Source organism: Phoxinus phoxinus (assembly GCF_949152265.1).
Source record: "Phoxinus phoxinus genome assembly, chromosome: 5".
NCBI lineage: Eukaryota > Metazoa > Chordata > Actinopteri > Cypriniformes > Leuciscidae > Phoxinus > Phoxinus phoxinus.
In genome coordinates, this window is record NC_136880.1 from 2,244,832 (window position 1) to 2,259,310 (window position 14,479).

General features: G+C 38.4%; 1 protein-coding gene across 1 annotated transcript in view; it reads left to right on the forward strand.

The window, feature by feature from the left end:
* Positions 1-14,479, forward strand: part of LOC306998036 (NACHT, LRR and PYD domains-containing protein 3-like) — a 70,775-nt gene that overhangs the window by 12,836 nt on the left and 43,460 nt on the right. Inside the window, exons 6-7 of the mRNA XM_079611768.1 lie at positions 2,724-2,919; positions 3,013-4,843. Coding sequence (XP_079467894.1) covers positions 2,724-2,919; positions 3,013-4,843 — 2,027 coding nt within the window. The remainder of the gene's footprint in view (positions 1-2,723; positions 2,920-3,012; positions 4,844-14,479) is intronic.

Here is a 14,479-nt window from a genome sequence, read left to right on the forward strand (position 1 = left end):
ACACAAAAGAAGATATTTTGAGGAGTGTGGCTAACCGGGTGGTTGCTGGTCCCCATTGACTACCATAGTAGGAAAAAACTATTATGGAAGTCACTGGAGTACATCAACTGTTTGGTTACCCACATTCCTCCAAATAACTTTTATTTTCAACAGAAGAGGGAGACTTATTCAGGTTTAAAACGGCTTGAGAGAATTTAAATTTTTGGGAGAACTATCCCTGTTAATAAAACAACAAAATACAAAGAGCATCTCACTCACTCTTGACTGAGAACTTTAATAGTCGCTTTAATAAGAAGCAATGTAAAATTTATACAGTGAAGTCTATGTTGTATTTTATTTTCATATTTGTTCATTTAATTACTTTCTTCAATGGTGTCAAATACACCTACTGTAGCTGAAAAAATAAAGCACTGTTTATTTAATTTGTATATTAAGTTGTGTATGTGTATTTTTGTTCTTAATTTTTAATAACAAAGAAAATAATGACAAAGATTTTTTATCTTCGCCACTTTGGCCTAAATGTCTGCCATTATTTTTTATTTTATATTTTGTTACCTAAGGCTTTGTTTTTAAAATAGGGACTTTAGTTTGGCTGTGATGCTCAGTCATTTGCAAAATAGTAAAACCAACATGAAAAGGAATCGTGATAAAATCGTGAATCGTGATATGATTGTTTTGCCATATCGCCCACCACTACGGTCAGCTGCTTTTCAAATTAGTGAATCAAACACATCCTTCATTGTCTGAAAAGACAAGAGGTCTTTGTGGCTCCCCAAAGAGACAAAGAAGGGACTTTAAGCACAGGATATTGGCCACTTGATTAAGTTAATGAATAACACTCAGAACACAGCCTTTTCTCTGAAGCTTCCAAAGAGTACCCTGTTTTACGTCATGTGACCCACAAAAGTGCAATGCAGGACACAAGCTGACATTGTCCACTGATATGATTGCATCAATTCAACACACGTAACCGGACACCCACGTCCTCACACAAAGAAACGCACACACACCAAACGTTTCTTTAAGTGAATCATATTTAAGACATTACCAAATGTATATGATACTTTTCTGTGTTGCCGTTTATGTGCCACATAACATTGGGATTGTTTACAATATTAGTATGTATTAATCAAACTTTAAATGCTTCTAATATGTATATCTTATGCAACGTTCTTCCTATAATCTTAATATGACGTGTTTGATATCTCTGTAATTCTCTTAATCTAACGGAGTCGAATTCCGATAGCAGAATGCAGTAATGTACATTGTTTTACACATTTCATATTTCTGGAGCCGAAAGGTTTAAGTCAAACACTCAAGCCAGAAGGATGTTCCAAGCAAACAAAGGAATCTTCCCGCTTACAAATCTCGGCAGATGATTTGCCCTTCCCAAAAAACCGGGCGGGGACAGGATTCCCTCAAAAGACGGAACTTCCCTGTCTGCTCTCTCTTCCGTTCTCGTCTGCCCTTCATCCCTGCTTCGTCATGTGAAGAAGTCTCCGGTCCTGAACTCCTCAGGAGTTTGCGCCTTCTTTTATTTTCTTTATCTTAGTCTTTTGTTTTCATTTTCAAATTCTCCTTTGTTCGCTTCCACCTAAGAGTGAAACGAACTTAGCCTGAATTATTCCTTCGGTAACTTCACTTCCAAGAGGCCTTCAAATCTCCTGCGACCAGCGCGCTCCAGAAACACGAGAGAACGCGCCTCAGCACGAGAACGCGCGCTTCCCTGGTCCGTGCCACACACACACACAAGAACCATGCAAGTATAAGCTTTAGCAAGCTTTTAATGTTTTAAGGTTTGATTCGTGGTTGGCTCTCAAAAGGTCTGTGAATTTGCTACAGAGATCATTCTGTGATCTCTCTCTCTCTCTCTCTCTCTCTCTCTCTCTCTCTCTCTCTCTCTCTCTCTCTCTCTCTCTCACACTCAAACCTCCGCGTCCCTCTTACGAGTCATCCTAAATCGCTCTCATTCTCTCTCTCTCCAAATCTCCCTCTCTCATCTGTTATACGTTTGTATTGTTTATCTGTAAGTTATGTACATAGACATATAATCAGTGTATATTGTGTAGTCCGTATATTCTGTAGTTTTGCATTTATTAAAATCATTATATCCATGACTGTTTCTGTTTGAAGGTTCATAATTACAAGTCAATGAGATTTGCGATCCAAGAGCTACCAGCTCTTATTATTTACTACATTGAGTAGTTTAATTTTATAAACACAGGAAAATTAATGTTCACGGCCGGAAAGTTAATATTTCTTGGAGTTTATATGAAGGGATAACTTTATTGAGAAATTGATAGGTTAGTCTTATGGTCATTTGCTGGACAAACACCTATTTGATAATTACATTAATTTCCCTTAAGGATTATCTCATAATCGATCTGAAATAAGATTATTGATATATGAATGAGGAATTATAAGACGTTGTGATTGATTATTCATATATTCATATAATCTATCTATTTTCAATTTCGATCATTTAATGTAAACATGAATATGATTAATTGCATATTACAGATTAGTTATTAAAATTCCCTATAGATCATTTGAGCTAATGTTCAGGTATGACCCAATGCCAAATCACTCGCGTCTGATGCGCTATTCGCGTCCGGTGTGAACTCACCATTAGTCTTTTAACTGGATTTAAATAGTGCCAAATGTAGATGTACAATTTGGCTTAAATAGCGTTATTCTGTCATTTCTTTTACTTTTGTTTGTAGGATCTTGAGAGCAAAATAATCACATTTCTGAGGAATGAACTAGAGAAGTTAAAGAAAATATTGCAAAAAGAGAACACACAATACTTTGTGAAGGACTTTATTGAGAACAGATCCAGTATCAAGGAATCAGCTCTTGATCTCACACTACATTACCTGAGAGAGATGAAGCGAGATGAAGCTGCTGATGCTCTAGAAGGTGAGAGACTCATGATCATCTGTCAGATTGTCTCTTATAAATGTAGGAGAGAAAATAAGACTAAAACTATCTATGTTCTATTCCTGTGTTTAGATGAGCTGTTCTTCATTCATCAGCTGAAATGTGGCCTAAAGAAGAAGTATCAATGTGTGTTTGAAGGAATTGCGAAGCAAGGTGACTCCACACTTCTGAATAACATCTACACAGATCTCTATATCACTCAGGGTGGCAGTGAACAGGTCAATACTGAACATGAGGTGAGACAGATTGAAGTGGCTTCCAGGTGTCATGAAGCACAAGAGATACAGGTTGAATGCACACATTTGTTTGAAGCGCCTGAACAAAACAAGGAGATCCGAACTGTACTGACAAAAGGAGTCGCTGGCATCGGGAAATCAGTCTCTGTGCAAAAGTTTGTTCTGGACTGGGCTGAAGGAAAAGAAAATCAAGATATCAGCTTCATATTTCCTCTTCCATTCAGAGAGATGAACTTAAAGGAGAAAGAAAAACTAAGTTTGATGGACCTTATAACTACATTTTTCCCAGAGACAAAAGGACTGAACCTTACAAGAAGGAATCAGTTCAAAGTGCTGTTCATCCTTGATGGACTGGACGAATGTCGCCTTCCTCTGAAGTTTGATTGTAATGAGACGCGGCGTGATGTATCGTCTCCAGCCTCTCTGGATGTTCTCCTGACGAACCTCATGAAGGGAAATCTGCTTCCTTCTGCTCTCATCTGGATCACCACCAGACCAGCAGCTGCCAGTAAGATTCCTCCTGACTGCATCGACCGGCTGACGGAGATACGAGGATTCAGCGACGCACAAAAGCAAGAGTACTTCAAAAAAAGATTCACTGATCAGAATCAGGCCAACACAATCATAGATCACATTAAACAATCAAAGAGTCTCTTCATCATGTGCCACATCCCAGTCTTCTGCTGGATTTCAGCCACTGTTCTCCAGAACATTCTGGAGGAGAAAATAAATAATGATGTGAAAAATACTCAGGCTGATGAGATCTCTAAAATACAGCAGGAATCAAACACTGAAGACACTCCCAAGACTCTGACACAAATGTACACACACTTTCTCCGCTTTCAGATCCAGCAGAGCCGCCGAAAGTATGATGGAGAATACACACCAGATGTTTCCTGGGATAAAGACGCCATCCTTTCACTGGGGAAACTGGCATTTCATCAGCTGGAAAGAAGCAACCTGATCTTCTATGACACAGACCTGGAAGCCTGTGGTCTTGACGTCTATAAGGCATCAGTGTACTCAGGCATGTGTACCCAGATCTTTAAGGAGGAAACAGGGATCGTTCTTGGGACCATGTACTGCTTTGTTCACTTGAGCATTCAAGAGTTTATTGCAGCCCTTTATGCACATCTGTGTCTAGACATCAACAAGACAAGTGTGTTTGATCATGAGTCTACAGAACCGGAAAACAGAAATGAAACCATGATTGATTTTCTCAAGACTGCAGTGGACAAGGCGCTCGAGAGTGACAATGGACACCTGGACCTTTTCCTTCGCTTCCTCCTCGGTCTGTCACTCCAGTCCAATCGACGACTCTTACGAGGTCTGTTGACACAGCAAGACGGCAATGACCAGAGCAACAAGGAAATAGTTCAGTACATCAAGCAGAAATTAGAAGATGATCTTCCTGCAGAGAGATCCATCAATCTGTTCTATTGTCTGAATGAACTGAACGACCAAACTCTGGTGAAAGAGATTCAGACCCACCTTAGCAAAGGAAGTCTCTCATCTGGTGACCTTTCACCTGCCCAGTGGTCTGCGTTAGTCTTTGTGTTGTTGACATCAGAGGAAGAGATGGAGGAGTTTGAGCTTCAGAAATTCAAGAAATCAGACGAGTGTCTCATTAGATTATCGTCAGTCATCAAAACCTCCAATAGAGCTCTGTAAGTCTTTTAATATATTTTGTCATGTAGCTCTCATCTGAAAAATGCATTTATCTACATTACTCTATAGTGATTCCCCATCATAAACATGAGCCTATACCTGTAAAGCCTGACATATTATTATTTGTGTTTGTTTGTGTGGAGACAGTTTATCAAACCTTGAGACAAAATGTAAAAATGTTTGTTTTGTATCATATGATCAGAGGTGTCAAGTAACGAAGTACAAATACTTCGTTACTAAGGGTGTCACGATTTCGATTTTAAATCGAAATCGATCGAAATTAAAGGGGTCATGACATGGGTTTTTTTATTTTATTATTATGTTCCCTTAGCTGCAATTATAGTATTACTATAGTTTTTTTTACAAAAAACATTTAAAATGTAGTGATTTATGACCTTTTCCCACCCTGTTTCTCATCCTCTGATTCAAACAGTCTGTTTTGGGGGTGTTTCCCCTTTAAGAGTTCAGTGTTAACGCCCACTGTTATGATTGGCTAACGTCAGTGCCTATGCATCAATTATTAACGCCCCCAGCCAGAACATTTGCGGATTCAGCGTATTTAAAAAGTACTTTAAAGTTTTAAATACATTACTTACAGTTTGCGTCGTCGTTGTTGAGCCAAGAATAGTCGGCATGGACTTATCTTTGAGCAGCAGTTTTCTGGCAAAGCCAGCATCATTTTGGGATTTGTTCTCAAAACAGTCATCCTTCAAAGAACAAACGCTTAAACTAACACTGCCGTGACTGAGACGTCCGCAAAAAATAAAGTGCATCCATTTTCCCCTGACGTCTGGATCTTTCGGCAGCGTATTCAAAGATGTTGTTTGTCCACAGCCAGGAACAGCACATCTGTGGCATCGTAATTTCCCTGTACACAGACCCACTCGCGCTGTCCTTCGAACGAGCACTTGTGAGGCGCGCGGCGCGCGGGCGCGACAATGATACGAAATGAGCGTAGTTGTCTTGCGCTTAAAGCATAGTTGTCTTGTGACGGAGGCGGTAATATGCAAACGCTGGTACGTCACTTCGTACCGTGACGTCACTTCTTACCATGGATCCAGAACGAGCTGTATTTAGAGCTTGATTAAATAAATGATTCGTTTATAATGGGGAGGACGTCTTAAGCTATGAAACTTGCAGGACGTTTTAATGGTACACAGACCTCTTATATACCAAAAGATCAAGGCAAATTTGGTTTCTCATGTCATGACCCCTTTAAGTCACAATCTCGATCATCGAATTAAAAAATGGAATCGTCGATGCTGCCACGCCCCCTTGTCACGTTCGGTCGGCTTGTCAAGCAGAAATCTATGCGTCTATGACAACTCGAGGTATCGCACACACCGGACGAGAAGTGCCGCGGCGCGTCTATGACAACTCAAGGTATCGCACACACCGGACGAGAAGCGCCGCGGCGCTTATAGTTTTGAGATCTATAGTCAAAAAAGACTTGACCCTCCCTTCGCCAGCAATACATTTTTCTATGACCCTCCAAAATGATTGTGAAAAAAGGCATGACCCTCCCCGATCATTTATTGATTACTTCTGTACTGGTTTGCGCTTGGCAAAGATGTTCAGATATCTCTATGCCTCTACACCAAACGTTCATTAAAAGACTCCTGCACGCCCGCCTTTTTCAAACTGGTGCAGCGCTGACTCGCGATAGGTAGAAACTGCATGATTTGATTTGTTAAACATGAGGATTATCCACTCTAACGTTAACCTAGACAATTGTTCGCTGTTCTTAGGCGCATAACAAAGTGTGTGTGCGGAGTGTGTAGCGCGCCGCGCACTGCATGACATGGAGGCGCCGATGCGATTTGCATTTTCCTATCAACAGTGGAACTAACTTAAAATACTATATTTCTGGCCATACAGAAAAGAATAATGCATCAGTCGCAATACTTTTATTTGTGTAAACTCACAATAACAAGAAAACGTTTTGCTTTCGTAAAATAAAATAAAACAATCAGGGCGCGCTTTCATGATCTCCGTGAACTGGAGCGCGAAAAAAAAAAAAAAAAAAAAAAAGCAGAAACATATCGTGGGCTATATAGCATACTAGCCTCAAATATATGAAAAAATATCTATATAAAGCTTGATATGTCCAATTTTAAACGAAAAAAATCAAATCGAAAGCAAATATCATTTGATTATGTAATCCGTATAAGATGCATTTCTCTTAAAGGCGCACTTTACAGCGGAGATGTATGGAGACATGTTTGCAGCGGACACTGATTTAGAAAAAAAGAGTTTATTAATAAACAATTAAAATGCATCGTTATTTTGCTTGAGCGCAGAATGGGCTATATCCCATGCAGTATTTAAAGGCCATGTTGCAGGTTAACCACCACTGTCGATTAATGGGTACATAAATCACTCAAGATATGTATATCATTTTTAAAATGTCTCAAAAATGGTCTTAAATACCAGTTTTTTACGTTTTTGGTATTAACGATTTTTTTCACGCAATTCGGTGATGACGTCACGTTGGGGAGAAGTGGAGGAAAGCTAGCCTGATGGCCGTCAAAGCCGATGAAATGCATGGTCCGAGGAGAACGAGTGGAGAGTTGAAGTGTCCTGGTGAGTTGCTATCATTTAGCAACGCAGCAATGAGATAACGACACATTTTTTTTTTACTGTCATTGAATAGCACAGAGTGAAAAATCAACGTTTTCTTTATAGTGGCGGTGATCATGACGTTAGTTCAGATAAGTACCGGTAACCTTTGTCATAGTACTGGTAAACTTTGTCTTTGTCATCTATAAATAGAAGGCATCGTGCTAGCTATATGGGCGTTTCTAAGCGTTTATCTCTTCCTCCGGTGAAAATGTTGTTGCACACGTAGCCGCCGCGTGTCTGTCGCGGTGTTTGGCAGGTGCTCGCGCGGGCGGTGCTGTCCCGTGGAAACTGCGCTGGAAAGCTTGTGCTGCAGGGCAGTGAGTGCGTTTTGGTCGCTGGTTGAGGAGCTCACCCCGCGACATATGTAACTGAATGCTGAATGCATGCTGCCTGAACCCATCTGTGCTGAAGTAGCATACACACATCGCAGGATCATGGTCCCCTTCAAGCCAGCACGCACGAGTAGCCTATGTTAATTGTTTGTTTACTTTTTTCACGAAGTCTTATGAACCAACTTAAACAGTTATAGGTGACTATAGATGTGTTGTATAGACAATGATCATGTTCTATAATCTGCGCTATCTGAATACTCTCGTCTACTACTCGTCTCTCTAGTCACTCTCAACGCTCTCACGGCGGGCTTTGGTAAACTCTCTCCCCAAGGTGACGTCATGGAATGCATTGTGGCGGAAAGGAGAATCGTTGGCGCTGTAAGATAGTACCTACTTTTTCGTATTATATTCCGTTTTGTGATACCCAACAACATAAAATACAACGGATAACATTTTAAATGTTCATTACCAACAAGCAAATTGCACAAATTCGTTGAAAAATTTTACCTGCAACACGGCCTTTAAGCAGAAATTAACGTGCGAGCGACAAATATGCATATGGCAACAATACATTTACTATATTTGACATTATTTAATTAGTAAAAATCCAGCTCTTTACATTAATTTTTTTTAGTTAACAATTAGGCTAGTTAATGAACTAATAAAATAATAGAACAAGTTAAAATGCTAACTATAATTCTATTTAGCATGACTTGTTCCACCACGCAAATGACTGTTTTTAAGGTGACAATCTGTTTTCACATCTTCACATTTGAAGATTTACTGTATCTTGAAGATTGTTGTATTGTGTTGTATCTTCTGTTATAAAGATTGACATTTCGTTAATTAAAAAAATGAGCACATAAGGTTGTTAAAATGTTCTGTGTTTACTACTTTTTTAATTGTGTATAATAATATATCTAATGAAGATATATTAACAAAAAAATCATATATTATATATAAAACATAGCCTAGGCTATATAAAATAAAATAAAGGTCCTCATTGGTTAATTTTGCCTGGGGCCCCCACTCAGTGTTGGTTCGCCTCTGTCTTGCGATGAATAAGGGGCTGTTTACACCTGGCCACTTCATGTGTGTTCTGTGATGGGATAGCTATCCGATCGTGAAAAGACCAGGTATAAATGCCCTCCGAAACGCATTCGAGACGGATTTGAATCCGATCGCTCAAACCACTTCAGGGGAGGTCTGGGCCACATTCCCGACAAAACTGGACATGTGTAAATGCATCTGGTTGTGGAAACCACATATGTAAATTGTACTCCTCCCAAAAAATGCAATAAAATAAAAAATAAACCTGAGAGCGTGTTATAGACTATATGTCATGTTATAGCCAGACATGACGACGCTACTGCAACACGCATCACTGCAGATGATCTAACGTGCAAACTATTTGAAGAATTGAAGATAGGATTTAAAATCCGTTTTGCAAAAACGCATTTATGCGACCACACCAGGTGTAAATGGAATCGTTTTGATAAATCAGATAGCTATCCGATCTGAGAAAACGCATGAAGTGGCCAGGTGTAAACAGCCCCAATGTAGCACGCGTCATTTGTGTTTGTTTTCAGACATGATAACCTAACAGTCGTTTTATACTTGTGCTTATGCGATATCACAATTTTTGATCGTGGATGATGTAATATCTCCACGATCTGCTTTTGAAGAAATATGGTAGCCTATCGTGCTACAGCACACATCTATCAACTGCAGTTCTGGCGCCTCAGTCCCAAACTCGACGTAGGCTACATATCACATGCAGCGGTAGAGTTACACTCACAGGACACTGCTTGTGATTCGCAATCACAAAAGTTTATTATTTGCTCGTGGTAAACATTTAATTGGCGTTCTGTTCTGACATGATGCACTTTTTCTGAGCGCGTGCGCACTGTCAAACAGCGCCAAACTGGACTTGATCTTTCCATCTTTCGCGTCTGTTTTTTGTTGGGTCAGACCCATCTGCTAGCTATGGGGGGACCGAGACTGAGAGAGCTACATGGAAAAATATGCACAAAACAAGCCACTTTGAAAGTTTGTTGTTTTCATGAATACAAAAGTTGGGTGACCCTCCCCCTAGACTAAAAAAAAGTTGGATGACCCTCCCCTCAACAAAGAATAAAAAGGCATGACCCTCCCCTATTTTCCTCCGGTGGCCCATTCCATAAATACCGAACGGTCCCTTACATTATCCCGCTCATTATGCGGGGTCATTAAGCGGGCCATTGTCTTCTCAGGTGTAAACCACTTACTATACATGATGGTTTACGTCCCTGCGCATATTGCCTTCCCAAACAAAAAGTGTTTTACAAAATGTAAATCAATGTATTGTTTTATGTGAGTGACTAGGCAGGATCATTTTCAGATCATATTGAAGGAAAAACTCTAGGCGACAACATCAATTACCCAAAAGTATTGTGAACACATGTAGTATTGTGTTTTGTGGCGTTACTTCAGACACTTTATTTTTTTGTTTTTTTTAATAGCCATGCATAAACATTATTCTCTCAAAAATACAAACATGTACATGCATGTTGCTCACATATTATGGTAGCCCTGTTTGTGATAAATAGTGTAATTACACCTTTGCCATTAATATGTTTATAAGCAACTGAAAAAAACACAAATTTCAGGGCATGTCAGAACATCTCAAGGACCCCAAAAACACCTTGGTCCCCAGAGGGTTAAAAATAGCCTTGTTACTCCTATTTCATTTGGGCTTGTTTTCATTCCGGCTTGTCATCGTTCAAAAAAATTACCAATAACACACGCGGTTAATAGTCTAGATCTGAGTCCCGCCTCCTGAACACACATCACTAAACTGATTGGCTTTGTGTTTTCTTTCTAACTTTTGTGAGGCTGTAGGAGATGGTCCTCACTGCAGAACACGAAATCCAGTAATTCTGTAGTTTAATGTAATAATATTTTAATGCAATATGTAGATCAAGAGATTTACAAATAAACAGTTATCAAAAGCCAGTTGTATCATATCTGATGTACACACATTTTAAGATGTTTTTTCTACAAAAAAAATTATCGCTCAAAATCTCTTTTTTTTTCATATAATCTTTTTAAATAGATTTTTCTAATTTAGTAATTATGTAAAATAATTATACATTTAATTTCAGCAATTGTTAATGGATGCTTTTTTACTATCTTTAAATTAACGATATATCACCCATTGGCCACCCTGCTCTCTAACATATCTGCATCAGCCATCGATTGACCTTAATCTTGAAATATTAAAAACAAATAAAATATCTTAGGTTTAAATAATATTAGCTTTACTTAAATCATTAAAGATTTTATGTCAAAGAGACAAGTACATGTGAATGGATGCATTTTTAGAATTATAGTGAAAGGCCTTTAACCCTCTGGGGTCTGAGGTGTTTTCTGGGTCCTGGAGGTGTTCTGACATACACTGACATTTGAGCTTATTTCTATTACTTGTGACATTTTCATGGCTAAAGTCTTATTACACTGTATTCAGAACAAACTCTGCTACAATAATATGTCAGCAGCTTGTATGTGAAAGTTTGTAGTTTTGAGATAATGACATTTATGCATAGTTTGTGAAAAATAAATAAAAATAATTGTCACTGAAATAAGGTCATGAAACCCATACTGATTATTTCTTCACAAGACTTTTGAAAATTGTATCACGTAGCTGTGATGAGGTTCAAGATTGGGAAGGAAGAAGACGAAGTCGGCGTAACTGGGATTCATACTTTATTATAACAAAACAATAAACAAGTGGCGCGCACACAGTGCTTTCACCGTAGCCTCGCTAGAGAAATCTCAAAAGATGCACAGGATCACTCTTTCCACTGGATCAGCTCTCAAACTCTTTACACTTCAGGTGCACACTCTTTCCGCTGCAGGTGCACACTCTTTCCGCTGCAGGTGCACACTCTTTCCACTTCAGATAAACACTCTTTCCACTTCAGATAAACACTCTTTCCACTTCAGATAAACACTATTTCCGCTTCAGGTGAACCTGTGCTGGGTACGAGTCCTCAGTCCTCCTCTCTCTCCCGACTCTCAATCGACAGCTGGTTATAACAGGTCTCTCCGCGCCAATTACTGCAACAAGACACAGGTGTTCATCATTTGTACTTGACCTACTTACGCACCACTCGCCTCCTTTCTCTCTCTCCCGTTACAGACCGCGCTGAACCATGCCCCCCTCACCACAGTAGCCTAGAATATTTCAATCAAAATCATCCTGCATAATCATTCAGATAAAACAATATATTGATTTAAAATTTGTAAGACATGTCTTGTGTAAGAAAGCTGTATGCGAGGTAGGCGTGAATCACCCATGCATATTGATGCGTTTCACACCTGAGAAAGACAAAGACCCATAATGGCCCTATCAGGTGCTATCAGGCCATATCATTATGAGGAACCTTGCTCAAAGAATGAGTTTAAAAAAGAATGGCTTTTTTATTTATTTTATTTATTTACAACACAACATAATCCAAATATACACAACAAAGGACAATAAAGCACATTATTGAACACACTGATCACACCTTTGTGCTATTTCTGAAACATAGTACATACCTGTCATTTCCATGTTGTTTGATTTTTCATTTTACCATGTTTTCATGTTCATGTGAATGTTAAAGTCAGCAGGACTCCATCAGTGTCATCTGGTCCCTGTAAAAAAAAAAAACTGTGAACATGCTGATATCAAGATAAACTAAAGGGCTGCACGATTCAGGGAATACATTTTTAGATTTTTAAAATTGGGTTCAAATTTAATATATATATATATATGTGTGTGTGTGTGTGTGTGTGCGTAATGAACACCAGGATTGTTGTGCCTTGTAGGCATATTTGTAGGGCTGCATAAAATAATAATTACAATAGCATAGAGGGCGGCCTATAAATGGTTAAAAAGGAACAATTCAGTACACTACACTAGAGGAAAATATCTAAATATATTCCTTAGACGTTATGAAATGAGATTGGCGTAAAAACATGAAGCCTATGTTTGGCGCGTTTTGCTTTTCAAAGCTACAGCGCGAGTGACTCAAACTCACAGCGCGTGCAGAGAACATTATTGAAGCGATCGAACCGCTCCAAACTATGAAACATTGTTAGCACATTATAAACATCCAAGTTTGCGCAGATATCAATGAACACAATATTTATCAGTAAACACTAGTCTAAATATTATAATATGCATCATAAATTTCATAGCCTACTTTTATAGCATGCTGTGTTTTATTATGAACATAGAAATATCCTTGTGTTGTATAGGCTATATTTATTTATCATTGAAAGGTTGCCTACCTGTCTATAGTTCATATTTCAACATGTTTCCATCGATTTCATAAATTTTAGTCTGGCACCAGTTCAACTAGTACAATGTGAAGTTTATGCACCAATAACATGCTAACTATTATAAATGGGAATAGGCCTACATGTCTTACCTTAAAAATCTTCAAATCGTGTTCTTCTTTTTCTGAGGTAAATCCCGTGTAAACTCACAAACTCGTCTTCATCGAGGCTTCCAAACTCGATGAAAGGCAGAAAAATTATGAAGTTTCTCTTCTCTCTTCCTGCTTTGTTTAGAGGTGATGAGGGCATTTACAGGTCCGCGTGGACGATTTGCATGTCAAATGCTCGAGCGGGTATATGGGTGTGGTCACATTAGAGATAATTAGCACTCGTTTGAGAAACTGTACCTCACGTTGTTTACATACGGATTACTTTCAATATGAATTAAATAATTTAAAAACAAAAACTCCAAGCCTAACTCTCACGTGTGTGTAGCAAGTATTCACTAAGTTACAGTTAATTTTTCTGTAGAGTTTCAGAATGAACTTCACATTGAGAGAGACGGCAGCACATACATCATGTTTATTTTCTTTATTTTACAAAAAACACAACATTTTGTTTTTATTATGAGTGCACACAAATAAAAGACATTTAACAGTTTTGAATGATGTGTAACATGATTATGTAAGATCAAAATCAACAGAGTATTTTGAGTCTGTTTTGCACTGATAAGAAAAAAAGTGAGCAGATCACGCCGGCGTGATTGCCGACCCCAGAGCTGTCTCATATAATGGTGTCGGTGCAGTCAAGTCAATAATATTTTTGAATATTAAGTGTCTCCAGCTAAGCAAGACAGAGGCAACAGTGGCAAGAACCTAAACTCCATTAGGTGACATAAATGGAGCAAAAAGCCTATAGCTATAAAAGCTTTATACAAATATTTTTTCAAACATGCTTCATTTTATCTAGGAAATTTGTCACTGATTAAATACACTAATGCACAGGATATATAGTAGTTGAAGATGAAAGTTAATACAGACAGTCATACAGACAAGAAATATGAATATAAGAAATATGAAAAAAGAATCTTTGAGATGTCTACTTTTGTATGTGTCCACTTACAATCAAAACAAAACGTTGTGCTTTTGTAAAATAAAGAAAAAAAACAGGGTGTGCTTTCGGCCTCTCCGTCATGAATTTTTTTTCTTGAGCACGTCTCTAAACATAAACAAAACTCAGCGAATACTTGTCACACATTTATGATCTATATATCTTTATAAACATTTAAGTGTGTACTTTTAAATGACCTGATTCAAAAGGAAAACAAATATTCTCTGTTTAAGTAATTTGTATAAAACCAACAAGATATCCAGTTTC